The sequence below is a fragment of the Athene noctua genome, chromosome 18 (genome assembly GCF_965140245.1).
Source record: "Athene noctua chromosome 18, bAthNoc1.hap1.1, whole genome shotgun sequence".
Lineage (NCBI taxonomy): Eukaryota > Metazoa > Chordata > Aves > Strigiformes > Strigidae > Athene > Athene noctua.
In genome coordinates, this window is record NC_134054.1 from 14,560,113 (window position 1) to 14,582,812 (window position 22,700).

General features: G+C 55.2%; 2 protein-coding genes and 1 long non-coding RNA gene across 4 annotated transcripts; 1 reads left to right on the forward strand and 2 right to left on the reverse strand.

The window, feature by feature from the left end:
* The first annotated feature begins 171 nt into the window (after nt 1–171).
* Nucleotides 172–10,887, forward strand: LOC141967902 (uncharacterized). Of its 2 annotated transcripts, none has more exons than XR_012634781.1 (3): nt 172–285; nt 931–1,063; nt 9,763–10,887. It is a non-coding gene; the product is annotated as an uncharacterized LOC141967902 (long non-coding RNA). The 2 variants fall into 2 exon arrangements; XR_012634782.1 differs by having other exon boundaries at nt 9,767–10,887.
* On the reverse strand, nt 2,667–5,504 carry MYADML2 (myeloid associated differentiation marker like 2). The gene has a single exon (XM_074921902.1). The coding sequence runs from the start codon at nt 4,909–4,911 to the stop codon at nt 4,003–4,005; it is 909 nt and encodes a 302-aa protein (XP_074778003.1). The 5' UTR covers nt 4,912–5,504; the 3' UTR covers nt 2,667–4,002.
* Nucleotides 10,888–11,008: 121 nt separating the features above from the next.
* NOTUM (notum, palmitoleoyl-protein carboxylesterase) lies at nt 11,009–19,103 on the reverse strand. Its single transcript, XM_074922131.1, has 11 exons — nt 18,790–19,103; nt 18,442–18,494; nt 18,220–18,315; nt 17,074–17,134; nt 16,127–16,185; nt 14,588–14,690; nt 13,675–13,866; nt 13,246–13,346; nt 13,010–13,157; nt 12,339–12,386; nt 11,009–12,230 (listed from the first exon to the last, which is right to left on the reverse strand). The coding sequence occupies exons 1-11, from the start codon at nt 19,086–19,088 to the stop codon at nt 11,924–11,926; spliced, it is 1,467 nt and encodes a 488-aa protein (XP_074778232.1). The 5' UTR covers nt 19,089–19,103; the 3' UTR covers nt 11,009–11,923.
* Between the last annotated feature and the right edge of the window lie 3,597 nt (nt 19,104–22,700).

The following is a 22,700-nucleotide window of genomic DNA, read 5'->3' on the forward strand; positions in this document are numbered from 1 at the left end:
CAGCTATTGGCGCAATCGGCGCGGGGTGTTGCATCATTCAGCGCCTGCGGGGGCGGCGAGGGGCAGCCGCCGCGCCGCCAGGGGGCGCTGTGCTCCCGCCGCAGCCGCGCGGCGGCGGCGCGCGCCGTTCTGGAAGCTTCGGGCGCCGCCGCGTGCCCTGCGCCCCCCCCCCCCGCCGTGAGGGCTCCGGGCCGCCGCCGCCACCCTCCGGCCCCTCCGGGCCGCCGCGGACGTTCCCGGGACGCTCCCGCCCGGGCCGGACGCCGCGGGGCCGGGGTGCCGCAGGTGCGGGCCGGGGCGCGCGGTCCCCGCGGTCGGTGCTTCCCCCGGGCCGCGCTGTGCGCTGTCGTACCCCCGCCCCCCCCGGTACTCCCGCCCTTCCTCCCGCTGCCGCCCCCTCCTTGCCTGCGGCCGCCCGGGGGCCGCCGGTGCGGGGATTCCACCGGGGGCGACTCGGCCACCGTCGGTCGGGGCCGGTGGCTCTCTCGGCTCCTGGGACTCGCCCGCAGGTTCCCCGGGCGAAGGAGTTTCCTGCACTTGAACCGGGATGGAAATCCCGTCACCCGGGGCGGCAGAAGGTGCGATGGGCCCCGGCCGAGGTGCGTGTGGGCCCGACCCGGGGCTCAGCTCCCAGGTCACGGTCACGCTGCGCGATCCGTCACCGTAAACCCAGACACCCGCCAGGGCGCTTTTCCCCGAACTGTGACCGTACCACATTGTGTGACTTTTCCTTTCCTCTGGCTTTTTTCTTATTTATTGACAGAAATAAATCTTGGTGTATCTCCCGTGGATGAGTATTCCTAAACATTGTCTTTTGGGGACACTGAATCCCAGTGTTCAGAATGAGAAGAGGGGAAAAAAAAACCCCAACCAACCAAAAATCAACCCCTTAAAGATTCAGATTTTTTATATATATATTTTTTTTTTCAGGTTGGAATCTTCAGGAACTGTCCAGATCGACTGCAAACACAAATCCGTCATTCTAAATATGCCTCTACATTCTGACATCCGTTTACCAAAAAACAATTGGGAATGATTGGTGTCTTAGGAAGCCTGTTTTATGGTAAGTTACTTAATCATGATTTGTTAATTAAGGGGAAGGATGAGCTCTGGAAATAAAGGGATTTTTAATTAACTGAATCCTGACAGGGTTGGTTGGTAAAACCATATTAAGCAGATATCGGATGTTCTCTGTCCTAGATTGGGCAATCTCATAGTTTCCAATGGTTAGTGAGTGTTTTAACCACTGAAGCATGAGGTTTTGATTTTTTTTTTTCTCCTAAAAGAGTGGATTGTTGTCCCCACAATCTTTTTTTGCCATTTTGACCATGCTAACATTTTTTGCTCAGTCTTTGGCTGGCAGATGAGAAAGCTAAATCTGAACACACTGTTCTTGGCAATGACTTGTCTTTCCACTCCTCCAGTCAGCGGTATCATGATTTCCATGTTAGATTCTATTCCCTCCTTATTGTGAAGGCACTAAACTTTACCCCCATTGTTTCCCAGTCACCTCTTTCTCTTGGGCCTTTCTTTATGTCCTTACACTCTATAAGTTGCATCAACTCGTGTCACTGGCAGATTTTATCCTATTCCTGCGAATGGCTCCTTGGTACAAAGTCTTTACAGCACAAAGCAAGCAAGTGCACAGCTGAAAAAGTGTTAACAGCCAGAGAGCTTGCCGACAGAGCTCCCTGCCCACAGACTGGCAGAGTCCCTCCGGGCACAGGCAGCCACTGCCTGCGGGCTCCTGCCCCGACCTCCCTCTCGACCTCCTTCTCGGCCTCCGCCAGCCCCCTCCCTCGGAGCCGCTCCCCAGTCTCCAGGAAGGTGCTGCCCAGAAGCGATATTCCTGGTTTTGAAGGTTTGAATTTTGTAACAGAGACTGTGGTGGTTCACAGACACCTGTTTGAACCTTAGTGCTCTGTAATGCAAAGTAAGTCATTTCCAAGTGTGACAGCTCGGTTTGTCCAGGCTGACGGGTTTAAAATGCCCAGGGTTCCCTTGGTGTGCAGTGGTTCTCTGTACGCTGTTTCCTCTAATACAAACGGGTTTCTTTTCCCAACTTAACATTTCTTATTTATACAACCCCTGAATTTGTTTGTGTGGCAAGAAATAAAGCTCTCTAAGATCCCTTTTTATGTCTATCATAGATAGCCTCGGGCCCTGCCCTCAAACAGTCTGGCCAGGCTCTTGTTGCACCATTATCTTCCAGACTTCCTGCCCTTAATGGGGACTCTCGGAAGAGAAAAACCTGTTGGAAGGTTGTTCAGTGCCTTCCCTTTGTACCAGATACCAGCTCTTGACCTGTTCCATGGGCTAATAATTCCCACTACTGAAGGCTGGTTCTTACTCAGTAGCAGAATCATCCAACACAATCTGTCCCAACAATTTTTTCCTTTGCTTTTCAAACCCCATACAAAGCACTGATGACAAGCAAGTTTCCTTCCTTTTTCCTGAGTGACTCCACTACAAAGAATGTCAGTCAGAGGTCTTGGATGTCTGTGTCTATACTCTTTCGGGCTGCATTCAGGCTTCATACATCAAAATAAATTGAGCTGTGCTTTCCGGCAGAAAGCAGAAGGGCTATGTCTGCTGAAATAAAAGCAGTGTGGAGAGCAAGATGAAAGTATACAAATCTCGGGAGATGTAGTATGTAAGTCAGCCATTCAGCTTTATTTTAATTTGTTTAAAAATAAATCTTGCTTCTGACAGTCAGCTACTTTAGATTTTAATCAAACCTATCTAGTCTGCATGCTTTCTGCACAAGTACTCAGGCTGCTTTGGTTTCTCGCTGGATCAGAAATGAAGAACATTTCTTCCTATTAAGCTTGAAATCTGAGCTATGCGATGTGGGACTTCAAAGTGGGTGTTTTGTCAGGGATGGGTCAGAGAAATGCAGCTTGTTGGTGACGCAAAGAGCTCGGGAATCCCAGTGCCTGATCTGGGCTGGGGCAGCTCCTGCTCTCTTACCATCGTACGCGAGTTTCATTGTGTCCCATTCCATCTGTGCCCCCCCGCTTTGGTCTTTTATAGGGCGCTATGAGATCAGTTCGTCTCTGCATCCCCTTCCCCCCTCCCCCCAGAATTTAAGCTTCCAGAAAAAAATTCTTGATCTCAGTATAAAGAAATGGTGGCGTATGAACTGGGACAAAGCACATGCCCAGGTACCTTCTCGTCCTGCTCGAGTGAGGATGTCAAGCTACACGTGGTTATTTTGCAGTTTGGCTTGGTTCTGCACCCTGTTTCTCAGCAGTAGAGCCCCAATTTCACAGATTTTCATTTCTGTAGTGACTCAGTGTTTGCTAAGTAGGAATATCCCATGCTTCACCTCAAGGTGCATGCTTGAGGATATTCTTTTTCTGTGCTAAACAACGAAGGATTGGAGAGGAAGGGAAAGGACTGGTAATCTTCAAAATACTCGTACAGCTATGATGTTCTTTTCAGAAACATCCTGACTGCAGCTTCCCACACTTGCAAACATTTCATGTCTCACCACACAGCCCAAACTAACCCAAACTCTGAGGGATTGTTTTTCATCTCCAGAACGGGTGTTCCTTGATGCAGCTTTTAACTTTCCCACTTCCTGGGTAGTCACTTGATTACAGTGAAGCGCTAGTAACAGTTTCAAAATCCTTGGTGTCTTTCCTAATATTTGGCTGGGTAACCCAGCAGCCTGCAGACCCGCTGTTGCAGCAGCATTTGTGCCGCCCGGAGCCAAAAGGCCCTTTGCCCTCCTTCCGGCTGCACCGTTTCCTCGCTCTGGCACCGGGCGGCTGAGGCGGGTGTGGAACTGCAGGGGACAGGGGCTTCTCCCAGCGCCGGCTCAGCCCACCCGCTGCAAGTGGTTAATTTGCTGGTCTGGTCAGTCTTGACCTTGAAGTTTGGTTGATGGTTCTGGTGTCCTGATCAACGCCCCCCTCCCCTGCCCCCCCGTCTCCTGCTGCGTCCCCGGCTGCTGTTGCCCGCAGCGCTGGGACACCTTCGCAGCGGCAGAGCCGCGCCTCAGAGGTGCGAGACGAAGCGGATGCGCTGGGAGTAGGCCAGGTCCACCACGTAGAGCAGCAGGTTCACGTAGGTGAAGATGGCGATCACCAGCTGGCTGTCCCAGGGGCACTTGCCCTTGGCGCAGAGGCCGGGGCGCCGCGGGGACCCATACTTGCTGTCAAAGCAGAACACCGGCCAGATGACCGCTGCGCTCACGTACAGCAGCACGGCCCCGAAGGTGTAGACGACCACGGAGCGCTCGAAGGGGAACCACAGCAAGGCGGTCTTACCTGTGACGCTGAAGGCCACCACCACCACGGTCACCACAAAGCAGAAGCTGTAGACAGCCACGCACCACTGCGTCGCCACGTATTTACCGTACTGGCTGTCGTTCACCAGCGCCCCGAAGATGATGCAGGCCACGAAGGCCTGCACAATTTTCAGGAGCCCGGAGATGGTGGCCATGTAGCTGGTGACTTGCCCCGGTTTTGCCCTGGTTAAGATCACCTCGGCGGCGTATGTGAAAAACAGGAGGCCTGCGAAGACGCTGGCTGCGATGCGGAAGTCTCTCACCTCACAGCCGATGGGGTAACAGCCGAGCTGCACGAAGTAGAGCGGGTAGATCACCGCGGCCGTGACGGTCATGAGTGTGGCGAGCATGGCGAAAGCGGCGGTGAAGTTCCCCCAGGAGATGCTCAGGCAGCTGTGCAGGTGCGTGAATTCGCAGGTGATGATGAAGACGGTGATGGCGAAGCAGAAGGTCCAGACGAACATGCAGAAAGTGCCGTACGCTGCGCTGAACCCCCCCTGGTGTGCTACCAGGCTGAACGTGGTGCACCCAAACGTCACCTGCAGCAAACGAGCTATTCCCACGGGAGACGTCACGGCAGCTGTGTTCAGATACGGCCCCCCCGTGCTCTCCATCATCCTTCCACTCCAGCAGCCAGCGCACTGAAAGACCCCCGAAAGGCCCCTTCAGGCTCTTGCTCCTTTGTCCTGAGTCACACCTGGGTCTGGAGCCGTAGAGCAGCAGCTCCGGTCCCTGCCTGGTCCCTGCCAGTACCGGTAGGTGCTGCCTCTGACGCTGACTGTGCTCCTGGCAGCCTCCTGGCAGCCTCTCAGCGGAGACTTGCCGGCTGCAGGGAGGTTACTGCCTGGCTCTGCCCACTGCTGCAACGGTGCCGCGATCCCTTCGCTCCGCGTCCCCAGGTCTGAAACCTGCCCGCGTTCTGCCTTTCCCTCTCTCCCTTCGCACAGGATGGCTGAAGGGGTCCCTTTCTCCCCGCAGGCTGACATTTATTCCATTTTAGCCCTGCAGCTGTAGCTCTCTGCTGCGCTGTTCGCAGGAACCCAGGAGTATAAATAGGGGCTATATTAATAGTTCTGGAATGAGTCCTGCCCCCCTCAACTGCCGTGAGCGGGTGTTATTTAACACTGACACTGTGAGCTCCATCAGAGGCTCCTGATTATCCTTCTGCGATTCCCCCAGGAAGGCTCCGGCCGCTGGGACGCTGCTGCTCTCCCGGCAGCCGCCCCCCAGCGCGGGGGCCAGCGGTGGAAGGGGGCTGCGACCCGGCCCCGCGCAGAGATGGGAGCTCAGTCCTGCAGACCCAAGGCCCCTGAGCGGGGGCACAAGCCCAGAGGCAGCACAAGCCCTGTAAAAGGATTTAGGCCAGAGGCTGTGAGAAAAGCTGACTCACTTTGCTCCATTTGATCTGGAGCTGTAATATATTTACCTGCTGTGAAAGGCCCTGCTGTGCTTTGAGCATTAGGGAGAGCATGTGCCTGTGAAGAATCTGAGCACCAGTCCTCACTATCTCCTTAAACTCTTCCCTGCCTCTGTTTTACTTACATGGGAACCAGTTATTCTTGTATCTCTGAATGCCGAAACCCAATATAATTGTTAAAAAAAAAATCTCTTTGATATTTGTAGCTCTGTTTTGGAGCACAGATCTCAATATACAGTGTCAAACCCTCCCTCCCGTTGGATCAAAGCTCTTCCCAGTAGCCATTTTTGCTATGTGTTTCCCTAGATTTGGTCTCTACCCAGAAGTCTTTTAATTCTGACTCTAGAAGCCCCAAAGAACATTTCTGATGTAGTTTCAGAATAAGAAAAATCAAAACCACAACACAGTAGAAACATTCCTCCCTTCTCTCATGCTTATGCCTCACCTGCAGACCAGCTCTCGCTCCGCTGGTCCCAGTGTGGAAGCAGGATCATCCTGGCAGCTCTGCACTGGTGCAGGGAGCCAGCGTGACCAAGGGCCAGCCCAGCCCAGAGGCTTAAAACTGCTCTGCGTGGTTCAAGGTCGTCATCAGCCATGCCCACAGTCTGTCACTTCCTCACTGGGAGTTGTAATCGACCCTCATGCTCAGTGACAATAATAATTGCTTAATATCATTGTTTCTTATTCAAATGCCAATGTAGCGATGGGACACCCACCCCTGAGTCGCTGCACACCGAGCTGACAGCCGAGGGTGTCTGCTGGGCTCTGTGATCTCAGCGTGTGGTTCTGGGGCAGCCTCGGCCTGCCCGGGTGTGGGGCGCTGCTGCCCCTTCTCCCGCGGCCCTTGTGCCGCGGCCGGGGACTGCGACGGGCGGTTCGGGGAGCTCAGGCAGCTCAAAGCTCCCGGAACCCTGGAAGAATCCCGGTTCTCAGCAGTTTGCTGCCTGCGGGGGCTGCTGGCGCCAGCGCTGCGGGCGGGCAGGACCAGCGCCGGGACGCGTGGCCGCAGCAGGGGCCGGGAACGCGCCTTTGCGCTGTGCTCTGCCGGGACAGGACGGGCTCTGGAGGCGACGCAGCACGGCCGGTTTCTGGCTGCTTGTTCCACCCTCTGCCCTCCTCCCTTGCTCTTACACATCTTGCCCTCACAGCTGCCCTGGGAGCTGGATCAGGATGCTAATCTCAGGTTTAAAAAAGAACAGCAGAAAACCTGCACCTGACAGGGATTATTTTTAACCTGGAGTCGTCAGTGGTCTGGTGGACGCTGCAGCCGTGTGTGTTTGTATCCACCGGCAGTGGCACTGACAGAGCAGCCGGGACCAGGCGGGTGGACAGGAACTATTTCAGCTGGTATTGCTGCTGCAGGCCACTTGTGATCCAGCCCCGGTTTAAGACAGACGCAAATGGGACAGACGTGGGTTAGGCAGGGTGGTTTATGGTGAAGAGCAGAGGCTACAGCACTCCAGCTCACAGCATTCTGTAGGCCAGGGGTAACCTTCCAGAATGATTTGCATGAGAAAAGTGCAAATTTTGTGGATGTTAAGATAAAATGTGCCTACCTTCAGCTTTGTCACCTTCTTGTAACCTCAGTGTCTCTTTCAGGGAAATCCCTCCCATTTTCCTTAAAAAACCCTCTGGTGCTAAATGTAGAAAACCTGCATTTATTTGAGGTGGAAGTTGCACAATTAACATCACAACAACCAGGAAATGCAGCAGGAGAACCAAGGAGCTCCAGGTGAACATGCTCTGCCCTGGGGTCTTGCCCTTCCTGACTCTGTGATGTTAATCCTTCAGCTCTGCAGAAGTTTCCCAGACTTGGCAGCGTATTGGTGTCTGTGTGGTGGCACGTCCTGTGGAGCAGAGGGGCTGTGTCACAGGCAGAGCTATTGCTGCTGTTGGACTCTCACCCCTGTGGTCTGGGGACGCTGCTTTGCTGTCCCTGTGCAGTCTCAGCACCCCATCAGTGATGCTCTGTTGCACCCAAACACAGCTGAAATCACATTCGTCATTTTTCTTCTTAAGCCCTAGCAGGAGCCCCTCTAACCCCCCTGCCCAACACTCCCCATTGTAGCATTTGGCTGCAACTGCCCGGCGCTGGCTGCGTGGGGTCAGCGAGGAGATGTTTGTTCGGAGCTTGTTGTAGGACAGAGGCGGCTGTGCCGAGCTCCAGGCGCAGGAGCAGTTTCGCAGTTTACAGCCGCGGTGTTCCTGCTGCCCCGTCCTGCCGCAGCTCCGCCGGGGCCTGCTCGAGGACAAGTGCTGGGGAGCTGCTGGTGCGCAGGCCGATCCCCTGGCCCTGGCCCCGTGACCCCTCGGTGACGCGGCGGCTCGGGCAGAGCTGGTCCCGCTCCCGGGCCCTGTTGCCCCGGGAAGTGACGCCACTGAGACCCCCCCAGAGCTGTGCCAGCAGAGGGCAGCGGCCCCCAAACCAAAGAGCCAGAGGAGGGGGGCACGGCCAGAGGAGGGGGTCATGGCTGGAGAAGGGGGCACGGCCGGAGGAGGGGGCACTGCTGGAGGCGGCCTCCAGTCATGCCATGGGCTCGCAGGTGCAGGTCTGTGGCTCCCGTGGAGCCCAGGGCTGCCGGGCACTGCAGCAGCCTCATTTCCCAGCAGCACAGAGATGAGCTGCCAAAGCATTCACATTTTCTTTTCACTCTAAAAACGTGTAAGGAGATGCCAGAGAGAAGGTCATGAGTTAGAACCCTCTGCTTCTTGCCACCCATCTCCTCAGCTTGTCGCTGCTCCTTTGAGACCCTGTTTTGCTGAGCAGGGAGGACGCTGCCTGCACGGTTTAAGGTTTGTTCTGAAAGGAGATCCAGAGCCACAGCACTCGCACGGCAGCTTTGCAGCTCAGATGAATGTTGAGAACCCCTCACGCCCACACTCAGAGCAGGGGCTCCCAAACAGTCCGTCACAGCACCTCACAAAGCGAGATGCTGGCTGGCACAGAGGAGACCGTGGCTCCTGGACTGCCCAGGGTTTTAGCCTGGGTCCCACGGGAGAGGTGCTGCCAGGAGGGCAGAGCAGCGAGGGCTGGTGTGGGGACAGAAGCTTGATCGGTGGCTCCATGGCTGCAGCAGATGCTGTGGGACTGGGGAAGCAGCAGCAATGCCGTCCCACTGCTGCTACCACCCTCTGGCAGAGTTTTCGCAGAAATGACGCTGCCTCCACGTTGCCTTTTCCCAGAGCAGCCCTTCTGTGACTTCCCCCTCTCCAGCTCTTCCTCCTTCCAGCTGCCCCAGCCCAGCCGGCAGGACTGGCAGAACCTCATTGTCCATGGTCTTTGCTGTTGCAGTGGGTTTGGCGTCTGTTACTCGACAGGGGCTGTGGTCCTCCATGAGGGCTAAAGGGTGGCTTCTGGGCAAGAGTTGGTTTCTCTCAGGCCCTGGCCATTAGCAGTGACCCCGGCAGTGACCAGGTACACAGGGTCTACCCCCAGCTCAGGACTGAAACTGCTCACGTGCCCGATGCCCAGGTCCGGGCTGTGGCCATGCAGTGCAAGTCCATACATTCCGCTACGGCTTTTGACTTCTTGGCTGCATTTTCATTCTGGCTCAATCATGTGATGCTTTTGGAGACAGTTTTTCCCTCTCAGAGGGAAAGTGTCTCATCTAGTCATAAGATCGGAGAGTACAAACACATGGTACCGAATTCTTCCAGTCTTGCCCTTTTTGCCACTGGCTTCCACACAGCAGACGTCACTGGGGATGAACCCAGCAGTGCCAGCTTTGCAGAGGCTTGGGAAAACTGTATTTATTGCACAAGTACAAGAAGGATAGTGCTGGAAATGACTTCCTGGGTTACAGATGCCAGTTTCCAGCTACGACTTGCAACCAGATTGTATAATTTTTCTAACAAACTAGCCAAGTTCCCTTTTAAAAATATTTCTAAGACTTCTCCCTGCTACACATTTTAAAAGACTGTTGCAGAAGCACACTGAGCTGAAAGAACGATCCCTGACTCCCAGGGATATTTTTTCCTATGCTTGCAAGGAAAATATCCCCTCTGAACACTCTTTGCCCTTTAGAAATTAACCTTTGAATCGATGTGTTAGATAGACAGGTAACCAGCTCTGCAAGAAGCATTCCAGACTTCAGCAGTGGTACTTGCACTTCACCATTTCCTAGTAGAAATACACCGCGGGTCACAGCCCAGGGCACGTCTACAGGGGCATCATCGTCCTGCGCAGTCATCCTGCAGGCAGCGGATCCGCGCAGCGGGTCCCCTCGGCGCAGCGGGTCCCCTCAGTGCACCCAGCGGAACCAGCGCGCAGCGGAAATTCTGGCTACGGCTCCAGGACCAGACTTGGGCTGCCTCCGCGTGGCTCCAGCCCCCAGAGGAATCCCACCTCCCTCTCTGCTTTTCTAAATCTTGTCTGCACTGGAGAAGCTTCTCAACTTAGTGGCGTGAAAAAACGTAGCCAGAACCATTTTCCTTTTCTACCCAGGTCATTCAAACACAGAGCGTATCGGTAATCCTTAGATCGATCAGAGGGAAACTCCACCGAGAGTTTTCCTGCATTTCAGTTCTGCTGGAAGCACCACTTTTCAGCTACTTTTTTATCTTAAACGTGTACCAAACCCATCTTGCCGAGCAGGATGGCTCATTTCCTCTGGCACCACCCGACCGTTTGCTCAAGTCCATGAAAAATAAGGGAATGGCTGCAGTTTTGTTAATTTTGTGGTTTACTCACCTAAAACAATGGATCTTACAAACACCACTACCCTTCTAACCTGGCAGGACCTATCACAAAAGTGCATGGAATTTTTCTAAATTAGGCCCTAATTTTCCGAGGCCTACGCGTTGTGCAACCATTTACATGAGTGCAAGCAAATGCATGGTCAGTATCAGCCGCTTCTGCAGAAGGGATGTCAGCGATGCTCCCTGGGCAGGTTTGTCCACGCCAGCTGCGCTTCGCTGCGGCGCGAAGCTCTTCTGCGGCTGCTGCCTGCTCTCCCCTGAGGAATGGTCTCTCCCTCTCTCCAGCTGCAGTCCCACATTCCTGATCCCTCCCTTCTCCTCCCATTACCATCAAAGGGGAGTCTCTGTTCTGAGGCGGGTGTGTTTGCAAACGACTACAAGAACAGAAATATGTTGGTGCTTGTCTTGCGTTCTCTGCCTTTCATGTTCCAAACGCTCCCCATTTTGAGAGGCCTGCCAGTCCCATCAGACGTTTCTCCCACTCGAACAGAGGCCTCTGCCGCAAACCCAGATCTCCCTGCACCGAAAAACGCAGCGCCCTGGAGTACGTGGCACCTTGGCCAGGCTGGAAACGCTGTCAAGTGTGCAAATGTCAGATGCTGGGTGAAAGTCTCTGTACTCAGACTTGCGTTACAACCTCTCCATCAGAGAAACAACAACAAAGCATGCTGCAAGGGGAACACAGAAGTCTAATTGATACAAAATGCCAATACCCCCCTCAGCCCCCTCCCAGGCACAAGTGATCAACCGGATAACCCATCAAACGAGCAGCATATACAACTTTACAAAGACATATGTATGGTTCTCTGGTCAGCCCTTATAAATAGCGTTTTACATATTAAAATAAATATGTCCACGTTGCCAAAGTAGCAAGAGGTTTCTTCGTTATTTAAAAAAAATATGTTACAAAACAATATCATTTATATTTCTTGCTTAGTTTTAAAAAAAAGTAATAAAAAAGTCATTTTATAAAATAATACGAAAGTAAATTGAGTACAAGAGTGTCCATCCCTAGCACGTGTCCTGGGTTTAACTCATCACGAGATGCTGACCTCCAGGACACCACGTAACCATTCCTTCACTTCTGGTTGGACAAAGGAAATCCAGTGCTTGCTTTTTTCACCACTTGTATCAAGTCTATGATGTAAAATTCATGGCAAGGGAAGAAGTCCTAGACCTGGGGAAGGTTCTCATTGCTGCTACTTATGGCTTTGCTACTCCCTGTATCAGACTGCCCTGTGTACCACAGGAAGATGATGTGAATGGCCAAAACCGAGCCCTGGAGTTTGGAGGTAACGAGTTCCAGTTGAATAGTCTAAGTGAGAAATTGGGTTTTTTTGGTTTCTTGACACATCCTAAGTGTGCAAGAGTGTGGGAGCATGTGGGTGTGTACAGGTTGGAGCCGGTGTGGGTGCGAGCGTGCGTCTGCCTGCATGAGCTGAGGGAGATTACGAAGTGTGGGAGAAGGGCCGAGTCCCCGCCCGCCCTGACCTCTGCCCGCGCACGGCCCTGCACTAGTTCCCACTGCTGAGCATCCCCAGGAGTTTGCTGGGCTCCAGGCCCTGCTGCTGTGCCATCTTCTGAACGTCAAAGCCCATGTGCATGAGGAACTGGATCACGTTCATCTCCTGCCCTGTGAACTGGTCCCTGATGGTGGGGCACGAGGGGTTGCAGTGGGGCCAGGGGCAGCTGTCAATCAGGTGGATGGGGCAGCCCTTCAGAGGGGCCTTCCCATTCCTGTTGCTCTCGTGCAGGCTGCGGTCCCAGCAGTGCAGGGCCCGGGGCAGCGACGTCCCCTTCACCTGGATGTCTGTCCAGTGGCTGCAAGGACAAACCGCGCAGGTGGCATCAGAGGGGCCCGGCGCCGGCACCGGGCAGCCCCCCACCGCCCCCCCCCCGGCCCTGCACAGGATCTGCAAAAGCACTCACTTGCGTGTAATGATCTCATGAGACAAACAGGCAGGAGCAAAGCTGGCGCTGAGGGGAAAAAGGAAACACGGATTAGGTCTTGGAAGGACAAAGTAACTCCCACTAAACAGAACCTTCCGGACTAGGTAGAGGGTGGAATTTTTGCTGCCCCTGGCAAGATTTTTAGAAACAGCAATGACTGTCATGATGTAAAACCTGACTGGACTGGAAAGCATCCAGAAGGAGAAGGGTCCTGTCCTGCCTCACGGTGCACATTCGCAACCGGAGACTTCTGGATACCTGCTCCTCTTTGAAGCGAGTGAGGCACGTCAGCAGTTCCTCCTCTGCTGTCTCATCAACCCTCTGGACGTTTTTATGATCAGTGCTTCTCAGAACAGCCCTGTGAGGTTCATGGCTGTGCAGTGGCAGGGAGCCTCAGACCTCGCCTTGGAGGCAGGGAAGGAAAAAACATGCTCCTACTGATAACAAAGGGTTGCTGATAACTGCCAAGTTGAAAATTGCTCTGGACTTACTCAGAAATGAAAAAGGCAAGATTCTCGGTGTAGACAAACTAATAGTTACCAAATTTACAACACTCATTTCTGCAGAGATCTGAGAAATGCTGCTTGGATACTGGATAAGAGTGTCTCTTAGAAATAAATGTGACAGGTTCTCCTCAATGAAATACTTACGTCACATCCTTCAAGGTGTTTCTCAGCTCCCTACCCAGGTTCTGGATGTAGAGCCACTGCCCCTCCTGAACAGGCTGGCCAGTGAGGTGAACGTTGTCTACAGTAAGCTGGGCCTCATCGAAGAGCCACTGGACAACAAAGACTGGACCTGGGAAGACAAAACATTTGGAAAAGGGATTGCTGGAGGATACAGGGAAACCCTTGACTCCATCTTATCTCTCTGCTCTGACACTTACATCGAAGAGTGGGGTAAATCTTATATCCAAAAAAGCAATTCCATTCCTCTCCCTCTTTAAACTGCAGCTTACAGCGCTCAGGGACGACACCGTTCCAATACCTGGGAGACAAAGCAGTAAGAGAACGGAAGGCACAGGACAATCCTAACCACGGCACTTCCATATGCCACTCTAGTTCTGCTCCGATTACAGTTCCAGCTTCTTGACACCAGAGCTCTTCCTTGGCTACATTGTCCCTTCAACACATTTTACAACTGCACGCTTCTTCTGCACATCTAGATTTTAAATTATTGCCTTTTCCAACAAATGACTGAAAACCCACGGATGAAAAATACTCTTTAAGTATCAAAATGAAGGAAGATAGAGGAGGAGGACATCTTCTCTGCACTCTAACCTCTTATAAGTGTACTTTAGAGCATATGATGGTACCTGATTCCTCTTCTGATGGCTTCCGTCGGAGCACACGTTATGGTGTCAATACAGTCAGTTCTGCGATACTGTTTGTTATCCAGGAACCACCCGGAGTCTGCCAAGCCTCGAACCTGAATCCCTTGATAGCCCATCTCCTCCAGCTGCTCTGCCACCCGGTCCACATTCAGGAGCACCCCTGTCCCTCCGGCACTGCAACGGCAACATTACTGCTGCAGTCAGGAAGCACAGAGCCACTGGACCCTGCGGCAGCCACGCTCCAGGAACAACCCCCCCCCGACAATCCCACTGACCCGGCGGTCACCAAGTTACCTCCTTGCTTTGCAGCTTCCAGTGCTGAGTAACCACCCAATACCTCAGAAACCAAACCCTGTTCTTATTCTTTCTTCTGGGAGGTATCTATGCTTTACATCATTTGCAAGGGGTTTGGCTGCTCAAAAACTGAAAGAATCTGAAGTGAGACAAACTGACCCTCTGCCACCTCTGCATTACAGCCCGTGTGACGTGTGCTGGCGTACCGCAGCTTTGTGTGACACAGCACGATTCAGAGCACCTGTGTCAGCCAGGCCTGGTGTTTTCATCCCAAACCTCTTCATAGGGGACGTGTGGGCTGACAGCAGCCAGTGTTCTCGATGCAGGGAAGGATGAACATGTTCCCTCCCTCCTGCAAAGCTTTTACCTTGTTGCCATTTTCTCCATTTTTCCTAAGTGTACCTGGACCAAAAGCTGAGGAAAATGATACTATACCATGCCCTTGTACTACTTAAAGGGGAAATCTGAGGAGACACGGGGTTCACTGTGTTAGTGTCACTGTGCTCCTAGAGGAAATTTTTCCAGAGCTGCTGAAACCTCCTCCCTAACAGCTTCCTACTGTGGAAACCTCTGCTCTTCACCCCAGGATGTCGATACCTACCTGCTCCCTGCTAGCAGCAGCACTTTTGCAGTGCTTAGACCTTTTCCCACCAGCTCCTTTATAACCTCCTGAATGATCAGTGCTCCCATGAAGGCATATTCATCTGGAAGAGAGAGCTCAGTGTCAACAGAACTGTTTCTGTCCAGGCTCAGACTGTTGCTTCCTCTGCACAAATGCTTAAGAACCTTATGAAGGAGTTATGAACCTAAAGCCAGGCCCATTTTCTCCACCTGTACCAAGTACATCCAACAAGAGATACCTCCCCCCGTACAAAACTTCCTTCCCTGACAGAAAGTGAATAGAGGGAACAGAATAGGCAGTAACACAGGCACGCTTTCCTGCAACAATGCTTAGGAACCGGTAAACTTAGAGAAGGAAAACAAGAAGGAAGGTGCTGGGACCCTTTCTCTACAGATGCGGAATACACACACCTTCCTACCACCCGGAATCTCAGCTGTAATTTACTGTGTCCTTTTTTTCCCAATTCACAAAGACAATTCAGACAAGCAGTGTTTCACAAAACGTTATCCCTCAGCCCCCCCAGAAGGCAGCCACATCTGCTGGGGTGTGACTGCCGCAGGAACGTCACACAAGGTGGCCACGACGTGAAGCCCCTTACTGTGACAAAACCTCTACCTGTGGTATCCACGAGTGGCCAGTCTCTCAATGCAAGAGTTAGTGAAAAGAGATTTCGAGTGCCACAATGTCTGGTTTAAGGCCAGAAATCACAGACCAGCTCAAAGAAAAGCATTAACCTTCTGTCTTTTTGGTGCCACGTCATGGAGCATCTTAATTCTTTTGTTCACGGCAGCATTTATCAACAGCAATTCCACTCTGGTCAAAGAAAACTCTTCATGAACCACTGAGAGGAGAACTAAGCCCCTGGTGTTTCTATAGACACTACAGTGCCCAGATACTGATCCCGCTTAAGCTGGGAAACCCAGAGAAGTACACGAGGCAGAACAATTCATCTGCATGAAATCCAGCTAGCTGGATGTGGGACTCCTCTCAGCAGACTCCCCAAGTTCTGTCACCATCAAAATGGCAGCCGATGGCAACGCATGTATTGGGATGAACTGTTCTTCATCTCCCAGAGAAACCTGCAGGCAGCTTTTAGCCGGACACACAACGGCTCCTTTCAAAGGCCAAATACCCTCCTGACAGAGGTCTGAAACTAGATTCCCTGCACTTGCCTCTCAGATCAGCGAGGCCAAAGTCACACGCGACAAGGCGCAGTTCCTCAGCTACACCATTTACCGTGCTGCGTGCTGGAACCTGGAGATTCATCTGAAAGGAATTCTGTTCCTCTAATCCTTGCAACTGCACCAGTGTAACATCTCTGCAAGCAGTGGCTCTGAACTATGTCAAAACAGCCTGAGCTAAGGAGATCAGGATGTTTTATCTGGAAGTAGCTTGATATTCTTTCCTGCCCTTCAGCAAGAAAAAGCCTGTTCTTCATTCACATAATTTCACAGAAGTCTGGCCATATCCTTTAATGTGTGATGTCTGGGGCAGGAACAGCCCATCAGCAACACTCACTTTTCTCAGACTTGGAAGAGGCACCGCTCCAAACATCACTTGAGCAATAAGGGATGAATCTGTAAGAGAGAGTTGTGTGAGCACTGATGTTCCTTTGACTTCCGAGCAAGGACGAGGACAGGGTCAAGTCACTGGAAGAAAACTAAGCCCTGGAGAGGGGAAAAGGGAAGTTTCTTGTCCGGTTTGACAGCTTACATTCTTGCACACCAAGTGGCAATTGTAACTGTCTTACATTTTCTCCTGAACACTGGTAGTTTTACTGAATTACATCAATAAATAACATGTCTTTTATCTATTTAATGCAAGCGCTGAGCTCAGTGAACAGAATGACAGGCCAAGGCTTTGCCCCAGCCGTCGTGCTGCTACGGTGGACGGGCTGCCACAGGGTAACCGTGCTTCAGCTTTTCACATCAAAAATGGGAAGAGCTTGTCAATGCAACGTAAATGCTGACTGCAACCACTGGAGGTTTTTGCAGGAATTAAGTTATCTTCCCATTTTTGCCTCTGGCTTGCAGAGTGCAAATTAACACCCCTCTCTTTTGCTTTTCCCTCCTATATAGGTGCATATATAAGCTGGTGTCTTTCTCATTTCTCTCCTTTGCACTAGAAGAGCTGCTCCACATTCCTCTCAAATTGGCACACGTGTAGCACACCATCAGCCCACCACTCACAGCAGTATTTGTCACCTCAGTCAGCTGAGAAGGGTCTCTAAGCTACCCCCGTTCTTCATTAGATCACCCCACAGCTCCAAGGACACTGGATTTAAGTCTCTCCAGACCTCGCCTGTGCTACTTGTTAGAGAGCTGAAGCAGGACAAATGAGGAAACACACACTTTCCTCTCGCAAGTGTTAGTCTTAATCTGTCCTTGTAGCGTTCTTGCTAGCCTAAAAGGCGGGAGATGCTGCTTAAGTATAAAACCCATTTCCCCGCGGCTGTCCCTCCTTACACCATGTTTGCATTCCACCAGTGGGGATTTTCTTCCGGCTGTGATGACAGGATCCCAGTTCCTGCAGAGGGGCACAAAGAAACAAGAAATGTCCAGATGACAGTCTGTGACTTCAGAGAACCTGTCTGAGCCTCAGGCAGGATCTCTGACCACACAGAAAACAAACACCCGTGATGAAAAACACGGTAAATTTCTAAATTTGCCCTTAGGCAGATGCGACTTTCAGAACGCAATTCACGCTAGAGATGGAGCCTGTCTAGAAGCCTCTCGTAGGACAGAAAAGAACCTGTGACACATACTTAAACATCTGCCCTCAAAGAACTCCCAGCAGGTGAATTCCATTATCTGCAGTTACAAGATCTGTGTGAGGGACAGAGGTTTAGGTGTTCAGACAGCCGGAGCATGAGCAGTGAGAATGAAGAGAGAAGCTCAACAGTTCCGTGTCGACTCGGGAGCCTCGTGGTCCAGGGGGGTTTCGGGGTGCGTATGACCCTGGAAGGTGCCACGGGCACCTCACATGTGTGCTGTCACACATAGAGCCGTTGCAGCTGGTTCAGTGACACTGTGTGACTGTAAACAGGGAAAAGGTGGAACGAGGCAGCTCCGGGTAAAGGCCCAGTTAATCTCATTTCCCCCTCTGCACACAGGGCCAGCCCTGCCACGGGCAAACGCCCCCCATGCAGCGCGCGAGGGCGTGTCTGGCCCGGCAAATGGGTCGAGAGGCCCAAGAAGAGTCCTGACGGGATCAAGAGAAACACAAAATCTCTTGGAAGAGCGAAGAACTGAAACACAGCTCTGGGGATCCCAGCAGGTCTGAAGGAAGAGAGCGATTCGGCCGGAGCTCACAGCCCAGCGCTGTCTGCCAGCGAGCACCGTCCCCAGAAGGTGTGTGCACGCCCGTGCTTCCCCCGTGCTTCCCCGACTGCTCAGGGAGCGCAGGAGCAGCACGTCCGCGGGCAGGAGCGGAGCCCCTCGGTGCCGCGAGGCTGCGCCGGGGCAGGAGCGGGAGCAGCCGCAGGCGGCAGCGACCATGTGCCTGCGAGGACGGTGACGCTGTGGCGGCTGCCCTGGCCGGTCCCCGCTCGCTCGGGGGTGTCTGTCCCCGCTCCCTCGGGGCTCTCCCCACGGACCCAGCGGGCGACTCACCCACGCGGGTCGCGGGCCACTCGCTGGAGCTCATGAGCCTCCTCATGGTGTCGTAGCGCGTGTGGCAGTTCTCCCTGTTGAAGCAGTACCACCCTCCTGGTGAGGGGAGAGAGGGGGGTCAGCGCCCCGCCGCCCCGCCCGGCGCCGGCAGCGGGGCCCGCGGCCCCCGAGGGGCGGCCGGGAGCGGGGGCCGGGGGGGCGGCCGCGGGGGCCGGCGCTCACCTTCCAGGAAGAGCAGCCAGCGCCGGCTGCCCTTGGACTCCTTGAGGTAGTAGCTGGGGGAAGAGCCGGCGGCGGGCGGTCAGCGGCGCCGGGACGCGGGGGGGTCACGGCCGGGCGGCGGCGCTCGCGCCCGCCGGGACAAGCGGCCCCGCTGCACCTGTCGCCGCCGCGCCCGGAGCCGCCGCGCGATGGCGCCGCCGCCCCTCGGGGCCGGGAACGGGGGGGGGGGGGTGGGGGGCGGCGGGGTTGGGGGGGGGGGAGCGCGGCCGGGACTCGGGGAGCGCGCGGCGGGCGGGGGCCGGGCGCGGGGAGCAGCGGGGGCCGCGGCGGGCGGCGGCGGGGACTCACCCGGCCGGGCTGCCGTCGTTGCAGGTGACCGAGGCGTTGTGCAGGAGGTGCAGGCGCAGGTCGTGCGGCAGCGCCTGGGCCGAGCAGGGGTAGAGCGACTGCGCCAGGCTCTTGACCTGCGCCATGAAGCTGTCCATGTTGCCCTCCACGGCCGTGAAGTCCAGCGGGAAGCTCTCGGCCGCCGCCGCCTCGCCGCGGGCCGCCGGGCCCCGCCGCCGCCAGCCCTTCCTGCCCTCGCCGCCGGGGCCGGCGTGCAGCAGCCCCAGCAGCAGCAGGAGGTGCACGGCCGCCGTGCCCATCGCCGCCCGCCGCCACCCGCCGCCCGCCGCGGCGGCAGCAGCAGCAGCAGCGGCAGCGGCCAGCCCCCGGCGCCGGGCAGCGCCGCCCGCGCTCCGCCGCGCCCCGCCGCGCCGCCCGCGGGGACGGGGGTCGGCGGCGGGCGGCGAGGGCAGCGCCGGCGGCGCGGGGTCGGCGGGGCGGCTGCCGGCGCAGGAGCCCGCCGCCCGCTCCCAGGCGCCGAGCATGACAGAGGGGCACCGAGTGCGCGGGGAGCGCGGCGGGGGCGCCGCCAGCCCGGGCGCCGCGTGGGGCAGCAGCCGGCCAGCCCCCGCCCTGCCCTGCCCTCCGCCCCCTCGGAGCGAGGCGGAGGGAGCGGGGGGTCTGCGCCGCACCGCACCGGCACGGCGGGACGCTCCGTCGGGGCGCGCCCCCCGCGCGGCGCCGCCATCGCCGCCCCTGACGGCGCCGGGGCTGCGGCCGACACCGGCCTCGCCCGCGGGGCGGCCCCTCGTCGGGGACGGGACCGGGGGGGGGTCGGGCCGCGCGGGCGCAACGACCCGCACGTGTCGGGGCCCCCGGACCGCGGCCCCCCCCCCCCCATTCCGCCCCCCCGCGGCCCCGACGGCGGCTCCTCCCCGGCTCCACGTGGGCGGTGCTGCTCCCCCCCCGCGCCCCCGGCACCGGAGCCCTGGGGCCGGGCGCGGCCGGGCAGCCCCGCGGTGTCGGGCTCCGGTGCGGCCCGGGAGACGGGCCGTGCGGCCCGAGACCGGCGCCCGCGCGGGGGACGCGGCGGCCCCGGCTGCGGCCGGAGGGGCGGCGGGAGGGGGCCGGGCCCGGGGCCGGGGTCGGTCCCCGCGGGGCCGGCGGCCCCTCGCCCCGCCCGCAGTCCCCGGCCGGCGGACGCGGGTCCCGGGGCGGGCGGCCCGGCCGTGCCCCTGGCGCTCGGCGCAGCCCGCGAGGTTCCCCCCCCGCCAGCATCTCGCCCGGGCCGTTCCCCGCCATGGCGAGGAGAATCCTGGAGAAAAAGCCGCGTTCTGTCATCTCCGAGGGCGAGGAACGTCACAGAAACGCCGTCCTCAGTGTTACAAAACGGGGGAAACCGGGGAAAATGCTACACTTTGAATAATTTCATCTCCATCTGGACACCAAAGGGACAGCTCACGGCCCTCCAGAGAGGAGTGGGGAAACAGTCTGGCCTTACCGGCAACTGTAATCTCACCTGGGGTCAGAAAAGGTGAAAATGGAAGAAAAAGTGGTGAAGAAGTGAAAATCTTACAATACTAAGTGGAGGGGTTTTGTGGAGCAGGAGTTGTGGGTGTTCAGCTGCTGCAACTGCATCTTTTGCCTTAGCGCGTTGGACTTTCAAAGTGATCCTCAGCTCTGCATTTCCTACATACATAGACATGGTTTTGCAATTTGCTTGCCATGTTACTGGTTTGGTTTTTTTTTTTTTAATCCTTCAGTTCCTTTTATGTAGTGTTGGTCTCACCTCTGCCCTCAGTCAGATTTTTACCCCCAAACGTTTTATTTTATGTAAGTGCTGACAGTACCAAGGGTCTTTTCAAGCCACAAAAAGCCACTAAGTTGAACCTACCCCTCCGCACACCACCCCTTGATACATTTTTGGTCCAAGCACAATTCTGCATCATCCTGCCTTTTCCCACACTGGCCATGACAGGCGTGACCAGTGGATCACTGCAGGGACTAGTTATAGCAAGTTCCCTTGTCCAGCTGCCTGAGCAGAGGCTCAGCTGCAGAGTGTGCAGAGTCTGAACAGGGCAGTCAGTAAATCCTCAAGGGCGCTTCAGGATTGCGGGGATGGTTGGCATAAACAACTCCAGGACCTCATATTCCACCAGCTACAGCCAGAAAAGGGGACGGATAAGGTTGCTGAACTCCATCCTGCTTCTTTAGAGGAAGGGCTGCCGTTCGCCTGGGCGGTAGGGTTATGCTCCTCCTCTGCGGGGCGTCTGCAGCTGCTGGACTCTCGGAGACGCTGTACGTTGAGCTGGTGCTTTAGGGGGTGACTGAAGGTGACACACCAGTGAAGGGCAGAGAGGAGTGCATGTTGAAGCTGCAGATCTTTGGGCCTCTGTCCAAAGAGGTGAAGCAAAGAAATTTAAATGGTGCCTGTCTTGGCTCTACTGGGCCTCCTCTGGCTTTCTTACTTCTGGTTCAGGTAACTCAGGAGCGTTTCTTTCAGAGCGCTCTTACCTGTCTTTCTTCCAAAGCCCTGTAAAATGTTCACATTGCCTCTGTCCTGAAGGGGCAAGGGGGCTGTTAAGAAGAGTGTAAGGCTGTGTGAGGTTATGGCACGACAGCCTGCCTTCTTACTTCTCGACATTTAGATCTGGTACAGTTTAACTCTTTGACATACCGAACTGGAGAGAACGTCAAAGTGCACATAGAGATTAGAGAATTTTATAATAACGTCCTTCAGCACAAGAGGTTCACCAAGTTTTAATCTTCTGCTGAGAGCCACCCTACACTGAGTAGATTGGGCTCAGTACAGGGGAAAGCTTGGAGGAAGCTGGGAAAGGATTGGGCTCCTGCTCCAGGCCATGAAGATTTGGCATTCTTACTGGTAGGAGTAAGGCACATAAGAGGCCAGCAAGAGGTTTGTAATAATGTTAAGGGAGATGCTGTTTGCATTTAATACCTTTCCAAATGCCCTCTGTAGTATGTTCCAGTATGTCCTCATAGTTCTGTGTGTGGACCTGTGGTGGACTACACTATGCAGGAGGAGGTGAGGCGGTTCGAAATTCTCTCGTACCCTGCCAGGGCCAAGGCAGCTCCAGGACTTGCCCTTTTGACGTTTCCCTCTCTGAAACCGAGAGGTTTACACCCAGAGTCCTGTGCAGGCACTTGTGCCACGTTTCCCCTCGTAGCCAGCTCCCACGCCTGATGTCGGCAGCTCCGCAGCGCTGGCTCGGCTGAAGTTCCCTGGCTTGTTCCTTGGGTCTCGTGCTGATCAAAAGTGGGGCGGTGGCGGTGTGAGAAGACCACCCAGAGACCACCGGCAGCCGACGGATAAAACCCTGCTTTCACACAGCCGCACGACCACCATCGTCTCTGCTGGCCTTGGTGGTGGGAGGGAGGGAGGGAACCCTGAGAGGGCAACAGAGCTGGTTTGCACCCTCCGTGCAACCCCCCCGTGCTGTGCTCTGGTAGGAACCAGCCTCCTGAACGTCCCCCGGCCGCGGCGGGATCGGCAGCGGGTACCCTTTGGTGCGGGCAGGAGGAAATGCCTGTCAGAATCGTCATTGCTGTCCTGAGTAGCTGTTGTTCTGTGTCATGTTTTGGAGCTGGTTACAACGTATTTCAAGATGTTCACAGTTAATTTCCTATCCGTTTGAAAGAAAAAACCGGGGGGTTTCCATGCTTTATGGAGAAGGAAATGTATGCATTATTCCCTGTGTGGGTGTGTGACAGAACGCACACGGGCGGGATGCCAGGGATCCGTATCTGATGCAGAGCACTAGCTGCCTCAAAGGTGACTTCAGGGAAAGGTCATTCTGTAGTTTGTTCGCTGTGATCACTAATGAAGTGCAATTTCTGGAGAGCTTTTAGCGTGGTGGACTTTGTTTTGCTGAGATTCACCTGGTGGATTTGCTGCAGGCATCCTCTCGATC

What these genes read in the sequence shown, in the direction of transcription:
- MYADML2 (XM_074921902.1), bottom strand. Translation starts at nt 4,911, where the DNA reads ATGATGGAGAGCACGGGGGGGCCGTATCTGAACACAGCTGCCGTGACG.
- NOTUM (XM_074922131.1), bottom strand. Translation starts at nt 19,088, where the DNA reads ATGGGCACGGCGGCCGTGCACCTCCTGCTGCTGCTGGGGCTGCTGCAC. An exon ending in GTGGCCCGCGACCCGCGTGG is followed by an intron (nt 17,135 to 18,219) that starts GTGAGTCGCCCG and finishes GCCCCTCTGCAG; the next exon opens with GAACTGGGATCCTGTCATCA. An exon ending in CTGCTGCTAGCAGGGAGCAG is followed by an intron (nt 13,867 to 14,587) that starts GTAGGTATCGAC and finishes TTGCCGTTGCAG; the next exon opens with TGCCGGAGGGACAGGGGTGC.